The 19,353-nt window shown below is 41.2% G+C and overlaps 1 protein-coding gene across 1 annotated transcript in view; it reads right to left on the reverse strand.

Annotated features, from left to right (window-relative positions):
• The window catches only part of LOC136017748 (cytosolic phospholipase A2 epsilon-like), a 33,010-nt gene that overhangs the window by 1,768 nt on the left and 11,889 nt on the right, over nucleotides 1-19,353 (reverse strand). Inside the window, exons 3-18 of the mRNA XM_065686301.1 lie at nucleotides 17,241-17,377; nucleotides 13,770-13,901; nucleotides 12,663-12,703; nucleotides 11,625-11,667; nucleotides 10,819-10,882; nucleotides 9,989-10,152; nucleotides 9,610-9,702; nucleotides 9,033-9,070; nucleotides 8,247-8,382; nucleotides 6,642-6,778; nucleotides 5,708-5,930; nucleotides 5,045-5,159; nucleotides 4,354-4,491; nucleotides 1,790-1,897; nucleotides 729-923; nucleotides 148-314 (exon numbers count right to left, since the gene is read on the reverse strand). Of these exons, the coding sequence (XP_065542373.1) occupies nucleotides 148-314; nucleotides 729-923; nucleotides 1,790-1,897; nucleotides 4,354-4,491; nucleotides 5,045-5,159; nucleotides 5,708-5,930; nucleotides 6,642-6,778; nucleotides 8,247-8,382; nucleotides 9,033-9,070; nucleotides 9,610-9,702; nucleotides 9,989-10,152; nucleotides 10,819-10,882; nucleotides 11,625-11,667; nucleotides 12,663-12,703; nucleotides 13,770-13,901; nucleotides 17,241-17,377 (1,931 nt within the window). The remainder of the gene's footprint in view (nucleotides 1-147; nucleotides 315-728; nucleotides 924-1,789; nucleotides 1,898-4,353; nucleotides 4,492-5,044; nucleotides 5,160-5,707; nucleotides 5,931-6,641; nucleotides 6,779-8,246; nucleotides 8,383-9,032; nucleotides 9,071-9,609; nucleotides 9,703-9,988; nucleotides 10,153-10,818; nucleotides 10,883-11,624; nucleotides 11,668-12,662; nucleotides 12,704-13,769; nucleotides 13,902-17,240; nucleotides 17,378-19,353) is intronic.

Here is a 19,353-nt window from a genome sequence, read left to right on the forward strand (position 1 = left end):
AGACAAAAGAAACAAGATCTTCAGTGGCGGTACTAGTTCCAGAAAAACACTCTGTACAGAGCGTAGCCTTGATAACCAGAGTTAAAGAGGGCTCAAAGAGCTAAAAGACAGTGGTCATTATCGAAGAAAATATAGCAGTTATCGCACCGATGTCTGTGATCCAGAAGAATAGTTTAAGTGTAGGACAACATCCACTTTCCTCTCTGGCCTCATGAGTGGTGGGTAGCTGATATCAATGTATCCTGCTGTGTCTGCCAGGCATAGGAACTTCGCTGTTTCTGTCAGCTGGTTGGGGAAATTCTCTAGTATAGTATCTAAAAAGAAATACTTGTTATGATGTGTGATTCACTGAAGAAGCAATTTCTCCCCTCTTTGGCTAATAAAGGTGGGAAAATGCCTCCTGTCTCCCCACTGCTTTTGCTTTCCAAGATCCTGCTGCACTGTGGAAGCTCAGCCTTGACAGAGAAAAGAAAGACCTGTCCTAGGTAAAAAGACAGCACTCCCTCGCTTCTCATGTTACTTTTCTTCTGTCCCCAGTGAGCAGTGGTTGCCCTTCCCTGGAATCAAAGAGCATCTTGGAGCTGATTTGACTGGATGAAATTTAACTAATTATCTTGAAATTTTTGTTCCCAAAGTGAAGAATAAAGCCTGTTCATCGTCTGCCTTTTCTTCACTGATGAAAACACCAACCATATAAGCAGATAAAATTAGTATTCAGCAACGTTTACCTTTCCATATACAGAAGCTTTTGCTCTGAAGATATTCATTGTGCAGCTGGAACCCCTTCAGGAAGTTGTAGAACTTTGAAACCATCACCCGCTCAGACAGGACCTGCCGAATGATGCCCATGATGCCACATTCAGGGTCGACTAAGTAAGTCTCCAGCTCATGGCCACACGTTGATGAGGAAGGCTCATCTCCTTCTGAAGGGCAGAGGAAATGAACAACAGTCAGGGTGGCAACAAACCTCCTAAAGCTGGAAAGATTATCTAATGCTTGATTGAAGTCTTAAGTGGACTCCCTGTGTCAGGGCAGGGTAGGCTGACAACCTGCACCTGTTTCTTTCAAAATTAGATAAAACCAGGTTTGAAAAAAAAGAAAAAATGCTGTCAGGAGAATTGGACACTCAGAAAAGAGCAGAGAAAATGATTTGTGCTAAATGACTTCATGAGATTGGGAAAGAGGGCCAATGACTTTCTAGCACAAGTATTTATTGAGCTCCGGGTTCTGCAATATTTCCGTAGAGAAAGTGATGAAAAGCCCATAAACCAAACTTGCTAGCCACATTTGAACACAGGAAGGACAGCCAACACCTCTAAGGAGAACACGGGTTTACAACAGGATCAAAAAAAGTGGAAATGGAGTTCCACATAATTGACACATCCAAGTCTTCAACAACAACATCCAAAAGGTGCCATTTGCCAGGGCAAACAGAGAACACAGCACTGAGATGTTTGTTACAACCTGTAGGGTTACTGAAAGGCCTCAGGCAGATGATTTGTTAAAGCACTTCAGCAGTTTTATATTCAGTGACGAATCATCACTTGCATAAATTCAGTCCAAGGGAGACTAACAGAAATAATGTTGTTATGAGGGAATTCAGAAATGAAATCTAATTAGATATTGCTGGCTCTCCCCTGGGAAGACAGGAAAGAGTAGTGCAGCATTGGCCTCAGCTTTAAGATTTAAAAAGCCTTCACATGTATTTCACACTATATGCATCTGAATGTAACGTTCATTTAAAGATTCATAAGACAACAGGTAAGTTAGAAACACAAACGTAACCAACCAACATCAATAGTCCTGTGTTGTGTACATCTCAGTGAACACCTTTCTGTAGGATCTGATGAATGCCAGGCATCCAAGAGGTTGTAGGAAAAAACATTGCTCCACAGGCCTGTGCAATGGTAAAGAACAGGGAAAACATGTTTTGAAAAGGTGTTTATGGAAAAACATCCCTTTTAAAACATAATTTTTCAGCTTCGTGAGGGGTATCAGAAAGCCAAAAGATTTCCAGACTCTCACCAGAAACTGCATGAAGTTCTCTTGCAGCAACTCACACTGTCCTCAAAGAGGAACCTAAATAGTTTCAAACATTGTGCCAGACACTGTAGTTCATTGTCACGTACACCGCATACACTGCAAACCAGCATTTTCTGTCCTATAAGCAACAGTCATCAGAGAATAAAACCACACCATTTCCTATAAAATGTTTGGTCTACAAGGTATGTTATATACAACCATACACTCAGTTAAAGGTTTGGGGGGCTGCTCCTCAACAGCCACAATTCAAGTGGTTATTCTTATCCCTGTTATTCTCATCTCTGTAGTCCTTCTTCTACTTCTGTTCTCACACTTAAAAGAAGATGTAAAAATGTCCCCCTGGTGCGGAAATCTCCAAAAGTCCCTTGGATCTTGAAAAGCACTTCTTCCTCCACAGCTCTGCCACAGGCCCTGAGGGGAGCTCTGCCAGAGAAGTGCTGAGCTTTGCCTTGAAAATCTCTACCAGTGAAAGCTTTGCAAAAGCCGTACATGGCGAAGGATGCAGTGATTTGAATTGCACAATACAATAGTTATGCATTCCATTAATTAGCGACAGAAATACAATTCTCTTTTAAGCCTGGCTTGTTTGTGGAGTGGAACAAGGATCCAAGTGTCTTCTGCTTCACAGGAAGTCCCCATAAGAACAGCACTTTCTTGAAAAACATTAGAAAAATGTAATTAAGAAATCAGATAGGTGCTCTCTGGTTCTACACTTCGTCAGGAAACAGACTTCATTTCCAGATAGTCAGTGGGCAGTTTCCATCAACACAACCTGATCTCCCTGCAGCTTGAGAAGCTTCTGTCCAGGCCTACAGTGAGAAGGCAACTCCTCTCATTTCTCCTGTCTTTTCTGTGTGCCTTCTCAATCCGTAACTCTTCCGTCTCCCCAGCCATGGGAGTTACATATTGTACATTTTAACATCTTCCAGACACTGTTGTCCACATGAAACTTGGTTGCAATTACATAGGCATGTTTTCCCAACACCTTGCACTGAATTTTCATGGTACCTATATTTGCTAAAGTGAGAACTATGAAGAGAGACAGTATCTTTTATTGGGCTGACAGAGTTGAAAACACCAGACAAGCTTTCATGCACCCTAGTCTTTCTTCTGGAAACCTGAGGATCTTGTATCTCCATGAGCTCATCCAACCTTTCCAGCTCTAGCCGTTGCTCTTATAAAAAGACTTGCCTCTCCCTGAAAATTACACCTTGCTTTTATCCTTGAACTATCACATTGTAACTAATAGTACAATTTAATCACAACCTAAGAGGGCATTACACGTTCTATCACTAGATGGCAACATTGCTTTAATTCTCGGCTCTATCCTTTCTAAATACACATTTATGGCTGCGTGGTCACCAGATGAATTCAGGTGCTGAGGTTGAGAACGCAGAGCTCAGCCCAGTCTGGATGTGCTGGGTACGCTTCCTACCTGGTCACCTCGGGCATGAGCACACTACACCACTGTCCCTGGGAAACAGCAACAGGGGCACAATGTTCGCAGAAGGCTTTGTAGTCCCACCTACTTCTGTAATCTACCTCCTACTTCTGGCAGTCAACACAGAGTGTTCAATGAAAGAATACAAGAAGATCTCTTCTCCAATGTACTCTTCAGCATCTAAAGTTTCTGGATTTGGCACTTCTAGTGCTTGCAGCTGCATCTGAACTACTGCATTTCAGAGCCACCAGCCACCATGAATTTGTCCTCTGCTTTTCAAACCTATTTGTATTCTTGGTTCCTGTGTTATCTTCTGAGTCTTTTCCTTCAGCCACCTCTTTCCTTCACTCATGACATCACTAAAAGCTCTAAGCATAGTCATTAAAGCTCTGAGATGTAGCATCTGTGTGGCTAAGAGCTGTCTTCTGTTCCTCATGCCCAGCTATTTTCTCATGATTGTACCAATATGACTCTGGGCTCCTCCTGCATCATACAGAGAGGGGCACAACTTCTCTGCACACCAGATAAAGAATGGTGTTGCTGGCTTTATGGATTTTTTAGTTCATAAGTAAACCCTTTCTTACCGATGCTATGATTCTGTGATAAACCTTGCTGTCCTGTTATGTGCCGTGCTTATTTACATGTAACGCATCTATTATTTGGGGTTTAAAAGCAGATGGACTCTTCTGCAGACAACCTGAATCCAGAGAACTTAAGTACAAAGTGGAGTGGTAGAGAGTTCTAGCATTACACAAAATTAACACAAGGATTGCATGAAAACTGCTAAGCTGTCTTTCAGGCATTACTGAGAGCTACTCTCGTAAAGAGAGTATGCATGCAATTCAAATATTCACAGTGGAGCACATCACCTTTCATGAAACAGATGCGGGATTCGGGGAGCTTCTTCATCAGGCGACCCATGAAGAACTCACTGCCAAAATCCTCTGCACGAATGAAGGCACCATATTTTAAGAACCCGACCTCATAAGGGGTAAACTCCACCCATTCTGCAAAGGCACAAAAAGAACTTTTTAAATTCAAAAAATTAAGTTTTAAATCTCAATCCCTACTTCCCTGCAGGAAGGGCTTTGAAATGACAAGGAAGCAGCTGCAGGACAAACCCTTTCAGCAGGGTGATCACAGACTGATCTTCCTCAGGCTAAGAGGCTATCATTCAGCTGGTTTCACCTGCTCACTCAGTAATGTTTCCCAAACTCATTCTTTCAGAACTTCCCAACAGGCGTCTCCAGACAGGACATGAGTGAAGTTTATATCAAAGCTATCAGCCTAAGTTACCCCCCACACAGGGCTAAGCCTTTGACTTGTGAGTACCTCAGCTGTCCTTAAGTACCTCCCCTAGATTTCTCCTGCCCCATAGATGATGGGTTCTTACCAGAGCTTAGGCACAACATCTAGAAATGGAAGAAGTTAAGGAGGAAAAGGAACTGCGGATCAATGATATGGTTCAGCAGTGCACAGGGTTGTAGGACATGCAGTAACTGATAATGCAGGTTATTTGAACACCAACCAAGTCCAGATACAGCTCAGGTTTGCCATCACCTTTGAACTCGGAAAGGCTGTAGTCTTCTTTGATGTTGAGGATCATGTAGATAGGTAAGGGATTCTGACCCTGACTCAATGCCTGTCGCTCATCTGAGAGTTTGTGGTTGTTTTTCTGTGAATTGACCAGAAACAGAGAAAGAGCAAAACCAAGGGACCTTCTTGGCATGGTGCATGGGCTTGCAAGATTGCAGCAAAATAAATACCTGTTCCCATCTCTAATTTTCTTAGTATCTCCACTCATTTTGTGTCCACACATTTTTTAAACCAAGGAGTGATCTAAATAATTACACATCCACATAGGCTTATTTAATTACAGGTGGTACACTTTGTAGTACAATGGTCTCTCATTCTTTCCAGTAAATGAAATCCACTTTACAAGTTCTTACAGGGAGGAACAGAGCAAAAGAAACCAAAAGCAGGACTCCGTTAGGTGATCGGATACTCATACTGGTAGAAGATGTATGTTTTCTGTTCTACATATTACCCTTTGGGTTGCTAATTGCATGCTGAGAGATACGTGGGGACAAAACCCCTTTGTTAGTCAGCAGAAATCATCTGATGGATAATGCTGGCACACTCTCAGACTAGCATCTGCCCCTAGAACTTAATTTTCCATATAAGAGAACTTAGTAGCTGTTACAGAAAGCATGGACACACTACCCCATCACTTAACGCTTTTTCCAGCAGAAGCCCCCATAAATCAATGCTAGAGATCTGGTATCCCTCTTGCTTCCTCAGTTTTAGCTCCTTGTCATAGTATTTCAAGCTCTCCAGGGAAAAGCAGCTTAATTTGCACTTGGTCATATGTCTGCGGACTTCACCAATCTGTCTGGACAGATCCTTGTGTGACCAGTCAGTGCTCTGATACAAGTGTGACAGGGTCCTGGGGAAAAGAAAGGAAATATATGTTATCATATGCCTAAGACACTTTCACTTGTTAGACTTGGATTTAAGGACCACACCAAATGAACTGAGGTTCATTAGAAACATTTTCTGGGCTCTATTATTGGAGAGAAAAGATCTTTTGATTTAGGGACACACACACACCTGCCCCACTAGTGAAACCTAAGGACTTACAAAAAGCTCCTCTGTGCTATATTGATTAATGCACAAGTCTATGACTTGTACATACCAGGGGAAGTTTACATTGGATATAAGGAAGAAGTTCTTTATTGTGAGGGTGGTGAGGCACTGGAATGGGTTGCCCAAGGAATTTGTGAATGTTCCATCTCTGGCGGTGTTCAAGGCCAGGTTGGACAGAGCCTTGGGTGACATGATTTAGTGTGAGGTGTCCCTGCCCATGGCAGGGGGGTTGGAACCAGATAATCTTAAGGTCTTTTCCAACCCTAATTATTCTATGATTCTATGACTTACACCAGGATCACTCACTAGGAAAGATCCTAAAGGTGAAACAAAGGGTCAAGGAAAATGTTGTTCCACATCAGCCATAGCTGGCTCAAGCAATGTGTTCCTAATGCAGGAAGAAAAATACCTGAGACTGAAGTAGTACACCTTCCTTTACTAAAATAAAGAAGAAAATTCTCTCACACAGCAAACTATTGAGGTGATGAATGATGTTCTTCATTCTCCTTACCATGTTGAACCAGATGACCCAGTGATGTATGAAATAGCATCTAAGACACCCAGCTTCTGAAGACCCAGCAGGTTGCCTAACAAAGATGTCAGTGCCCGGGTGCCACCTCCTGTTGTCATGACTGCCACAACTGGTACCTGTTTAAATATCGACACGGCAGTGGTAAATAACTTAGTTTACCACCACATGTGATCAGAGCTGAGTTATTTGCATCATTTCTGTTCCACAAGAAATTCCAAGATTTCACCATTTCTCAAGCAGGAGAGAAAAAGATGAAAATCTGTTACTTTGCATAGAAGGGGGGGGGGGGGGGGGAAGAAAAAGAAAAATTTGGTAATTAGCTAATTCTGACTCTTTTTGATCGATCGATTTTGATTCTAAATTGCTACATGTTGGCTTACCAAAATAACTCAAAAGTTGTTGTTTCAAGGCATTTCAGTATTCAAGTGCATTTTCCTTAGTGGAACATCATCTCATGAGATCTCTATTTTGAGAACAATCAGAGCTCATCCTCTCTTTAAGTCAAGTATAATGACCATATTACATTTCCTATAAGGCACTTAGAGTGTATAATTGCAGTGATGAACCACAAAGGCTAATTGCATGGAAATCTGAATTGTCTTACAGGAAAGCAAATTCCTCCAAGAAACCTACGGAGAGGAGCCAAATGACATTTCCCATACACATCTCCAGGCAATTGCATCAAGGAAATACTCAATAGTGACCTGATTCAAATCAAGCATTTCAGGTTAAAGCAAAATTTTCTGATTTGAGTTTACTAGACTCTGAAAAAACATTCTTTTGTTGGTAAATCTGAAATTAGTAGTAAAACCTACTTATACTTAAGAAAATACTTTTTTTCCACAGAAACTAGTGTTATAATGAAAAACAATATATTGATGTGATCCGTTTGTAAACGGGAACATTATTTATAGCATCCAAAGCTATTCTGTCATACAATGCTTAATAGGCCTTCGGCCCAGCTGTCCTGAACAAAGGGAAAACCGAAGGTGAAAAGAACTCTTCAAATGAAGCCTTAATTTCTAAAGTGCCTGATCACAGACTGTGTCCCCTTCCTAAAGCACAAACTCTCCCCATACCACCATGGACATGAACAAATACAAACCCTAACTCAGTCAGATGGACAAGAGAAAAATGTTGAATGTCTTTGTGCTGTTAGAGTAATGATACAACTAAGATGTTGAACACCAGAGGAGTCTGTGATATGAAACATTCTCATCAGTCAGTGTTATATGTCACTTTAACTGTTTAACTGTTTGTCCCCTCCAAAATCTGATAATAGAAAACACTTTATGGGGCTTGGTGACTGAATGCTCAGCTTAAGAGAGTAAGGCTATCACAGAAGAAAAAGAAAAAAGACAGGGGAAAAAAGTTGATTTATGGCATTTTGTTTTCTGAGCAAGCACGTAGCAAGTGGGTTTGATACTACTCATGCTTTCACACTGTTTCATCTAAACATTCCTCAATGCTTTACATGGAACACTAAACACATGAACACTAGTTAAGGAACAATATGCAAACATCTGCAAGCATAACATGTTGCTGTTCCACAGCACAGTCTAGTCTCTATGGTGTTCCCCATACCTCATGGTCTTGTAGGTCTTGCTCTAAATGAAGTGCTTTTTTCAGAGCAGAAGCCACAAACTTCCTCCGTTTCTGCATGAAATTTTTCTCCTCTGTACACAGATCAAACTCCAAGCGAACATCTAAGTTTTGTGACCTCAAAGAAAGCTCAGAGTTAAATAGGATGTGCATGATCACTTACAATTAATGTCTGGACTCATCCTTATGAGTCACAGACTCTACTGTTAGGCTTAAAAAAGCTGCTATTGTGACACCACAAAAGCACATCACAGACAGTATAGACAAGGTAGAGAAAAGATAAAGTCAAAAGCCTGTAAAATCTTATAAAAACAAAACCAGAAATATTGTTTATTGCTACACGGATTTTCAAGAAGTGTCTAACATAAATACTGTGGTCCATTTACAGGTATTAGAAACAGTGGAATAGTTAAGATTTGTTGCCTGAAGCCCTCCAGATTTTATAAATACAAATACTCTGGATTCTTTACAAGTAAGGGAAATGAGGTATAAACACATCTCTTTCCAAACTTACAGCTCCATGGACTTTGCAGCCAAAAAACATTATTCTCTCTATCCAAACTGAACTCCTGCATAGTGGCATAGCAGGAAATTTCACCCAGCTCAGTTGACAATGTCACTTTCTGGATATGGGTAATAAACATGGGATAAATAGGGGGCAATATAATACATTCTCCCTTAGTTACCGAAGAAAAGTAAGAAGGCAAAAAGGCTGGGAAGCATCTTTTTTTTTCCACAACCACAGAACCCAAAGGCAGAATTACTTACCAGTCATTTGACTTCACATCTAAATTGATTGTTTCATCCTAGGGAAAAAAAACACACTGTAATAACTGGAGATGATTTTATTGTCTTTTTCTTTCCATTCAGTCAGCTATGAAGCCCTACACTTTTTCTGAGAGCCATGTTGGAATCACAAAGCCATAACAATCAGAAAACCCATCCAATTTTTAAAACTTCTCCAAGTCCACTTTATTTTCTTTAAATTGTTTCATACTAAAAATACAAACAGCAGTACAGAATAAAAAAACAGCACTATCTCTGCCAGTGTGCCCTATCTTGCCTCATGGTTTGCATTGGCTCTGATGTGAATTAGTTCCCCAGCAGGTCACAGAAATCCCTCTGTCAAACATTTGGCTCTGGGTTTTAGTTCTACTTCATTCATATGAAAACGTACAGGTCCATAACCCTCTATGTCAGGAATATAAGGGCACCAGCACATATCTAATCCCCATATGTAAGGGCACATATCTAACCCCCTACTTCTCACTGATTTAATTAAGTCATGCTCGTTGATCTTTGGTCCATAGCTGCACATTTATTCTAAAGAGCTGCTGTCGATCACCTTTGCTACTGCTACTTTCTCCTTGAGGGGAAGCGAATCCAGAGGAATACTGAGGGATGCACGGCAGTCTTTTTTCTCTTCATCTGAAGTACACTAAGAAAGAAATTACAATGTAGAAAACTATTCAATGTATACATCACAAAAAAGTACTGTGTCCAACTTACTCTACCAAATGGGGTCACCATTCAGCAGTTTCTAAGTTGGCATCTTCTATTTAGGTGTCTGAGGGGGTACAATGCTCTTCCAGAGTGAAAGATAATGAAAGATGGGATTTAATTGAAAATAATTGATAGGATTTAATTGAATTCTTTTCTTTTACTTCAGTCAAGTATGGAAACCGGTGAGTTTATTGTGCTTATTGAAGCTAGCGATCACATACCAAAGGAAAATGAGGTTTCTTCTCTGCTAGAGCCAGGCGCAGCTCTGACAGGCTGTGCTTGATGCAATGGAAGTCCAGGGGCTTCACAGGTTGCCGGGAAGAGCCCAGTGACAGGGTCTGGCTCTCTTCATAGGATCCCTTCACTGAGAACAAGAAGTCTTTTTCTAAGAAGAAAAGAGATTAAAAACACACAGAGAAGTTAATTACAATGATCTCAGAAATAGAACATGAAATAGTCACTCAGAAGTTGTCATTTTTACATATAAAACATTCAACAATGCTTAAAAGCTGCAAGACTATTTATTGAACTAGGGAAAATCACAAGAAGAATAAGGTGGTTTAGTGTGAGGTGTCCCTGCCCATGGCAGGGGGGTTGGAACTAGATGATGTTAAGGTCCTTTCCAACCCTAACTATTCTCTGATTCTATGATTCTGAGTTAGAAACAAAAAAAAAAGAAAATTAAAAAAATCCCAAAGAGCTCATAAAACAGCAGTAACTGTTTGAAAAACTCAGATGTACAAGAAATTTGGGCAAAATATAGATTATTAATAGAGGAATATATATTTAGTTCTATTCTACAGTACTAGTAAGATTTTTTTCATCACTCTAGTAATTCATTTGAATGGCAAAGTCCAGGATTTATAGTTATCATAGATACACTACAATTGTTGAATCTATGATCCTGTAAATACTCATAAACATACAGTTCCATTGCTCTAATTGTAAAAACCAAATAGGAAAATTGCCAGATAAGAAAATGACAAAAAAAAAAAAAATTTACAATTTACCATGAAATAAGGTTTTTTAGTTTCTAAGTTTAAAGTCTAACCTGAAGGTTCTTTCTTCATCTGTCTATTGTCCACTAGGACTTCCAAGCAGGAAATTTCACGAGACTGTAGCATGGATGAATGAGAGAATTAAGTGTACAAAACTTTCCACGTGTGATTTACTTCACTGCTATCTGTCTCTGGTCACCTGGTTCCTGTCTACCCTGTGTTTATTAGGCTGGTAAGAGAAATACCTTGGCACTCTGAAGATATGCCAGGTTTCAGCTGAAAGAAAAATGGCTGTGGTGGTCCATCCACACTGATGGGGCTGGAAAGGGAGAGGAAATAACAGGGGGAGGAATATGGGTGTGCTGAGGCTTCTGAAAGCTAGACTGATGGGTCAGTCAAGTCAAGGTCTATCCCTGCAGCCCTGCTTCGGCTAAGTTGGACAGCCAAGTGCTACCTCCTCTAAATAATGAGTTAGGGGCAGTGCAGAAAGCAGCTTCCATATCATCCCATGGAGGTGTGGAAAACTGGATGGCCATGAGTGCTGTCCAAGGGAAATCCCAAGAGGGAATAACACAGAGGCATTAAGTCAACGAAAGAGCACTTCAGGCTTCATCAAAAGGCTTGTTATCAGCTGGTGGTGGTGGTGGACAGCTCTCTGGGTATCTCCAGTGATTGTGTTCACTCTTTCCTAATACATCTTCCCATTGGGAGCAACACAAGAGAATGGCTTCCAGTGCCAGACCCCCCTTTACCCTCCCATTCAGCCGTGCTTGTAGTGAGGTGTTGGGACACCTGTCAGATTCACCATTCCCATCACTAGCACTAAAACAAACATACAAGAGAAATAGTTTAAAATTACCACTAATACACCATTAGTGACAAGCTTTTCAGGAGCAACTGGACTGAAAGAGAGGAAAAAATATGCAGTCAGGACTAATATTACATAAATACATTCTTAAACAAACATCGAGGAATAATACTCTGCTCTGCTTGGAGTATTGTTCTGGTGTCCTCAACATAAAAAGGACATGGAACTGTTGGAACAAGTCCAGAGGAGGGTCATGAGGATGATCAGGGGACCTGGAGCACCTCCCATATGAAGACAGGCTGAGAAAGTTGAGGCTGTTCAGCCTGGAGAAGAGAAGGCTGCGTGGGGACCTCATAGAAGCCTTCCAGTATTTTGAAGGAGGCCTATAGGGGTACTGGGGAGGGACTCTTCATCAGGGACTGTAGTGAGAGGACAAGTGGTAGTGGGTTAAAACTTAAACAGGGGAAGTTTAGATTGGATATAAGGAAGAAGTTCTTTCCTGTTAGGGTGGTGAGGCACTGGAATGGGCTGCCCAGGGAGGTTGTGAGTGCTCCATCCCTGGCGGCGTTCAAGGTCAGGTTGGACAGAGCCTTGGGTGACATGGTTTAGTGTGAGGTGTCCCTGTCCATGGTAGGGGGGTTGGAACTAAATGATCTTAAGGTCCTTTCAACCCTAACTATTCTATGATTCTATGATTATATGATAGAATCATAGAATACTTTCCTTTAAGGTTGCCTTGTCCAGCATAGTCTCAAATATGTCACTAATTTTTAATTTTGACAGACATCTGAAAGTTTCTTCCTTATTTTTTTAATGATAGTGGTAAATAATTGTAGTAATAAGCACAGAGGCTGCAGTTCTTACTATCCTTCTCACTCTTCCAGGAAATAATGGGATGAATTATTGTTCAGAACGATTCTTGGTAGATAAGCAACATCAAGTTTTAGCCAATATGCAACTAATTTGATGAACACCAGCTGTTGCTGTTATGCTGAGCATCTTAAACTGTATTATACTAAATGCTAGCATATGCTTGACTGCTTGTTTTTGCAAAGGACAGTTCTTTGGTCCCATATGAGTTTTACTTACATGCTCTCCAACGCAAATTCGACCTCCAGCGTCTCTTGTGTCTGTAAAAGGTCATTTCATTATAAACATTCAGAATTCTTTTTCTTTCTCACTAGCTGTGGTTGTCAACAATTATTCTGGCTCCTGAAACAGCTCTTAAAATCAAATTTTACTCCTGCTCTAGGGTATGCTCAGGTGAGTGAAAGCAATCCAGTTAGAATGATTTGGAAACTATTCTCCCTCCTTCATTAACCATCAGTTCTCAGACTGACTGCATTTCTCCATACAGTGGTAATGCAGAGTAAAATGGCCACATAGGCAATCCTTCATCCTCTACCTGCAATAACTATTGGCCTAAAACTGCCTAAAGCCTTGTTTTTTTCTGGGTAACATTATCAGAAGACTAATACTGTTGAATAGCAGAGGGCATTCTCATTCTTCCGACTGAAAGACCTGTAACACAAACAATACATTGACCAGTCACCAGACAAGCTATTATAGATAGCTGCTTGTCAGTAGAGCTGAATACCAATACATACCCTACAGGAAAAGTCAGTGAATCAGCAAATCTATAAAAGTATCTAAATCCCATGCTGATGTCATCATGTATGGGTTCATATGCACTGAAGTAATGAGACAGTTATGGTAATTGACAATCAATGTATTTTAGCACTTCTGCATGGATCTTTGTGCTATATTCAGGTATACACAAAGGACTTACAGGGCAGGGTATCTGGTTTTAAGTGAATACTCCAACATCTGTACAAGAGTATGCCCAAACTCACAAATGCTGGTCACAGGAATGGAAATTCTAACAGAGAAACTTTGTGCAATGGTGATGAAGTCTTTTATCTCCAACAAAACCTATTTGAGCAACACAGCCAAGAACAAGAAAAATAAGAAAACTCTGCTAAGAGGTTTGAGGAGGTAGTAAAACCTTCCAGGATTATGTCTGATGTAGGGAAGCAAACCTTGTCCACTTTTCTGAACAAGGCTTGGAGGATAATTTACAAGATACATGAAGTGCTGACCACGTAAACCCTCCCACCTACAATTGCTTTACAATAAGTTATCTAGGAGCTAATACCAACATTTCCGTCCTGTGGCCAAGTCAGTTTTATTCCCTACCTTTGGATTTAGCTGAAAAATCAAGTGAACATTTTCTCCAAGCTGGATTTTAGCAACATCAAAGAGGACAGTGAAGAGAAGGTCATCTTTAGTGACTGCATTTTCATCATAGATTTTCAGCTCAAGAATATTCTGTGAACAGAATTACAGGATTAGGAACATCTCTATTTTGAGACCTTATGGGGGCACAAGATGATATTCTCAGCATGTTAAGGAAGACAGAGAAAGGATGGGGTGAAGTGAGAGAGCATGCACAACCTTTTATCCACCCAGAACTGAAAAGATATACTCTCCACCTAACCCAGCTGGATTTGTTGTGGATGTTCCCCTGATTTAAATGACAAGGGCTAGCAGAATTGTTGAACATATAGCTCACATATCGAAAACCACATTTGACCTCTAATTTGGTTTGAGGTCACCACTTTTCCCTGAATTGTAGGAAACCATCTGGTGGCTGGGAATGTACTGCTATTGGTGATAAGTAAGTAAATAAATAAATACATAAATCCTTGGATTTAAGCAGGGATTAAAATACATTAAGGAAGCACCATGTAACTGCTGCATGTTGCATAATTATATCCTGTAAATTATTATTAAACAGATCACATGCAGTTACCACAGAATCTACAGAAAATGCTATGATTTTATTAAATTGGTGACAAAATGCACAGAAAGCAGCAGAAAAAAGGCCTGTTTTCATGGGATTATAGGCTACACCTCTCAATCTCCTGTTCCTTCCTCCCACTGCATCGACCTCCTCTCCCTCCCGTGTCACCTGCCTGTTTGGATGGACAGCAGTGATGAAGGCCCCTGCTGTGCCTGGTTGTCAGCTGCACATGGGCTGGCTCAGAGATGCCTTCCAGAGCACTGAGTAAATTACCATAAATGCCTGTTTCTCAGTGGGGAAATAATTCAGGCCTCTCCGTATTACAGGCAGCTCATTTTCATGTGAATTGCAGGAATCTCTTATTTCAGAGATTCTTACTTATCCATCAGATTTAACTGAAAGGAACTGATTTAACTGAAATGTACTGAAAGGAAGGTGGTCTAGAATCCAAACGCTCAATACTGACATCAATCAATTCTGTAAGAAACTAGCAAGTGAGAGATGGCAAGCTGTAGTGAATCTGGGTTTGCAGCTTGCTGTCAGAAGACAGAAAGGTTGCTGCCCTTCATGGACATGTATGTAAATGCATCACACTGTGCTTCAGACAGCAAAACAATTCTGCTTGTGGCTGACAGTCCAGCACTGGGTTCCTGCCCACCATGCTTGCTAAGAGAAACATAGAGACTAAGGCAGAGAGAAGCAGCCACAGCAACTTGGTTTAGAGGCCACCTATAAAAAGCCTGTAAAGATTATGGAAGGTGATGGAGGTGATATGCTTAAAAGGAACAGTTTGCAGTTTGTAGAAGGCAGGAGTACACTGAAGAGCAGATTGGTTTTCCTAGCTGTGGTTCTGCAACAGACTGTCCATTTTTGGCCGGAAAAGCTGACTTATTTTCTTGGTGACCAACTGATTTGAAGTCCCTTGGTCACTCCCAGCTAGCCAGAAGGGGCACCACAGCATACTGGCTGGCTAAAAGAGACCTCGGCTGCACTGCTGGGGATGCTGAGTGGGAAGCAGCTGGGGTTCTCTGTGCAGCTCACTGTTTCTATCCACTCCTGAGGGAGGATATGAGGGCAGCATCACTGGGAGCCAAGCACTGAGCAGAGCCAGCTCTCGGTGGGGCTGTGTGCTACCAGCTCCAGGCAGGGTGGCCTTCCTGGAGCCAGGGGAGTGCTGCCCACAGTGCCAGCCTGGAAGCCCTTCCTTACCATCTGCGCTTTGTCAGGCATTCATCTAAACAGATGATTTTTGATAAACACTCCTGCTCCTGATGGGAACCAGCCTGACATATCCAAACAAGTTTTTCCCTTCCACAGTGACAGTGTACTATATGAATATACTGAGCTCTGGCTCCTAGGATTTAGGAAAATGAATACCTCAATGACACACCAGACAGGCAAGGAGAAAATAACCAGCAGACTGGCTCTGGTCAGTGGTAATGAATAGAGCAATTGCAGTGTTTGGAAAGAAACCTGTGAGAGCTTTAACTTCAGTCTGTTGAGTCCAGACAGCAGTGAGGCAGCGCTGACAGACGTGCTAGAGAGCTTTGGCAGTCCCAGATCCCCAGGACATATTTTGTGCAGCCCACAGCAACAGCTGTCATGCTGCTGTCACAAAACACTGAAAATTATAGTGGCTAATGCCACACGTCTTGTCTCCTGCTGCAAAGTTGCTGCAAAGTAAGTGCAAGGTCCTCCCAAATACTACTCTGTGAGGGACTAGTTCCAGCGGCTTCCTGTAGCCAAGGTATTTTTTCCAGCTGTTACATGTGTTATTGCAGTTTTGAAAGACCTGTCAGACACAAACCATTGCAAGGAATGGGTGTTCTGGTGCAAGAGCTGTAGAACAGTGGGTGTTTGTTCCCATGCTGCAATGCTTGTCCTTTGCTTTTCACCTCCATGACAAACCTGCAGGGCTCAGTGGCACTGTGTCTCACTGCTGTTTTGAAAGACATCAGAATTTTTTAGGATGCAGGGGAAGCATTGGATGTAGGCTGTAGATGGGCAGGTGTGTTAAAGCTGAAAGCTGTACTAAACAGGACCAGTAACACCTAACTCTGTGGAAGGAAGCCTGAGAACTTGTATCACGGGCAACTTCTGCAGACAGAGGCAAGTGTGATAATTCACTGGAGACCCTGAGGTGTAACAACCCTTTGAGCTATTCTGAATACCCTTTTGGAGGAGTTTATTGACGCTCAAGAGAGCCAGGGAACTGGCCTGCTGATTTGGCACTTGACAGAAAAGTTCTTGTCCTGCTCTGCCACTAGTGCTAGGAAACGAAGGGTGCAAGTTGTAGAGCAGTATTTGATTCCCCATGTGTGAAGTAAGCTGGGCTTTACTTGGCTTATCACTGATCTCTGTGGATTCCTAGACTCTGATGTTGATGTTGTTTTTTGAAGGAAGTGGACAGTGGGACCTGCAAATCTTCTGAAGCTCTACATTTATCATAATGGTAAAAGCTCAGCTGGTCTTTTGCAAACTTTATTTTGTGATAGGTGTATCACAAGGTTGTTGTTCTAAAGGAAGAGTTAAAAAGAACCGCACTGTGATGCTTCCCCTACTTAGCTCATTAATGTCTTTTATGCTGTTCAGTTTACTCTGAAATTCTCACCTTTACTGCTGAAAAGCAGGAACTTCAAAACAAACAAAAAGTAAAAGTGACAGGAGATTACATGAACAGTTGTGAAATATCTTGTTTATCTTTTATATAGCAGAAAAGAATTTTGCTGTTGCATGCTACTCCACATCCTCTCACCCATGTCCTTGTAGTCCTTCACACATACTAATTTTTAGGGTGCTATATGTATCAATCACACAATGAGATCTCTGCCCCAAAAGAAAAATAAAGGTACTGTGCATCTTACTTTTACTTGGCTCTGGATCCTGAAGCAAAATGTTTCGTTCCACACTGGATCTTTGCAGTTCTTGACAGTTTTGGTCCGGACAGTCTCAGGGGAAGCAGTGGGCAAGGACAGGCTTACGTAGCAATCAGTTTGACTAACTGCATTTGGAAAGACACATTGTAACTTACAAATTGCTATAAATATCTTAGAGCATAGACTTACAGCACTGTGTAGACAGCAAGCTGCAAGAAGGAGATATTGTTTCTATTGCTTTTCTGACATGTCCTTATTCAAAAGCATTCACTGCTATTTGTTGCCTCCTGCAGGTGGGAACTTTGGTCACTAGTGAAGATTCAAAGAAGCTACTGCAATAAAGACAACTGGTAAGAAAAAAAAAAGCAGAGCCAGTTTTACTGAACAAAATCCAGCATTGGGATGTCCTCGGTTTGTTGCAAATCAATAGATTTCTGTGACGGAGAAGAAAAAGGTTTACATTTTAAGAGAAGCCTTTTAAAGGATAAAATACTTATTTAACTAATTGAGCATTTAGACAGGGGTTTAACATTGTCCTGTGCTCTTGAGAGGGGAACAGAAGAGCTAAAGGGGGTCTAGATATAAAGAATTTTCCCCCTCTGGTCTGCTGCACCCATGTATCTGTAGTCCATTCCATGTAATGAGCCAACTGTCTCACCCAACATGTAATCACATCCCTTCACCATCAACAAATATGCAAAAGTAGCAATGCATTTTATCTTACTGATTTAAACTCTGAGCACTGATACTGAAGAAACTTCTAACTTCTGAAAAAGGTGTGCAAGTAACACAGGGTTGCAGAGTTAGCTACAAGTATGGCATTAAATCTTCCTAATACATGGGGCTGCTTTGGGGTGGGCTCCCAGGAACAGCCCTCCACCTCAAGCTGGAGCAAATAGCCCCCCAGCCAGAAAGGCACAGCTATGCTGGACGCTGCCTCAGGGTGCTGACATGTCTGTTGGGGATTGTCAGAGATCCTGGGTGAGAGGCAGGCTGGGTATATCCATGACTGTGCAATTAACTTTCGTTTTGTGTGTATAACCTCATGTATGTAGAGTATTTGGTGTTCAGGATTCTCTCCAATACTGCTAAGATGGTAATGGGTTTTTAGCAGGGAGCACTGCTGGGCAATTACTCCTAACTGCATAAAGGAATTGATTTCTTGTGAACCTGTAGTAATAAACTGAAACCCTGAACAGTGAAGAGTGATGCGACTCTCTCTCTACACTGCCATTCACCCTTTCCAACCCTCCCATTTGGAGCAAATCTGCTGTCCTTTGGCCCTGTACACTGTTTGCATTCATTTTTAGACAACAGACATTTCTTTTGTCTGCTGGGCAACTACAGCTGTCTCTAATGTCTCCAGTTCTAAGAGCTTGCTTTGTAATCACAGTAACAGGTTAGATTCGTGTATAATAACAGGCAGTTTGGTACTGTCCGAAAAATGCTGAGACTTATGAACAAGTGGGTAACTTGCTGGAAAAGCTATCACTTTGGGCAATTGCTTCCATTAAAATTTAGCCTGCTTATCTATGTGCATTTCCTCATCAATAAAACAACGATAACTGTCCTTTACTCTTTCGCATTCTGCTTTGACATCCCATGACTAAAAGCACTATGCAAAAAATAACTAGTTATTAATATTTCCATGTGACCCACAAGAAGAGTGTGCCTTACTAGTAATTGTGTTGTTCTTTCTCTACCAGTCTCTTGCTTGGCATTCCCCACTTTCTTTAAACTTGTGGTGTAACCCATGTGGTAATGAATAGGAGTTGCTTAAAGCAATCTGTGCAATCAGGTTATTATGTATGATCTATCTGTCAGTCTTCTGATACCATCTGAACATGAAACATCTTACAGTTTTTCAGCACTCATCCGATAGTTTCCCCTTTATTGTCTATAGCAGGGAAGAAATTACTTACACATTGCAAATGCAGATGTCTATAATTCTTATAGATATTAGGATACTTTTAGACTTATTAGGATACTTTTAGACTTATTAGGATACTTTTAGACTTATTATTACAATTTTAAAATGCAGAATATGTGCACTGTACCTTTAGGTAACAATTTATTGTTAAAGGATGTGGTCTTCCATTGG

This window comes from Lathamus discolor, chromosome 6, assembly GCF_037157495.1.
Source record: "Lathamus discolor isolate bLatDis1 chromosome 6, bLatDis1.hap1, whole genome shotgun sequence".
NCBI classification, from domain to species: Eukaryota; Metazoa; Chordata; class Aves; order Psittaciformes; family Psittacidae; genus Lathamus; species Lathamus discolor.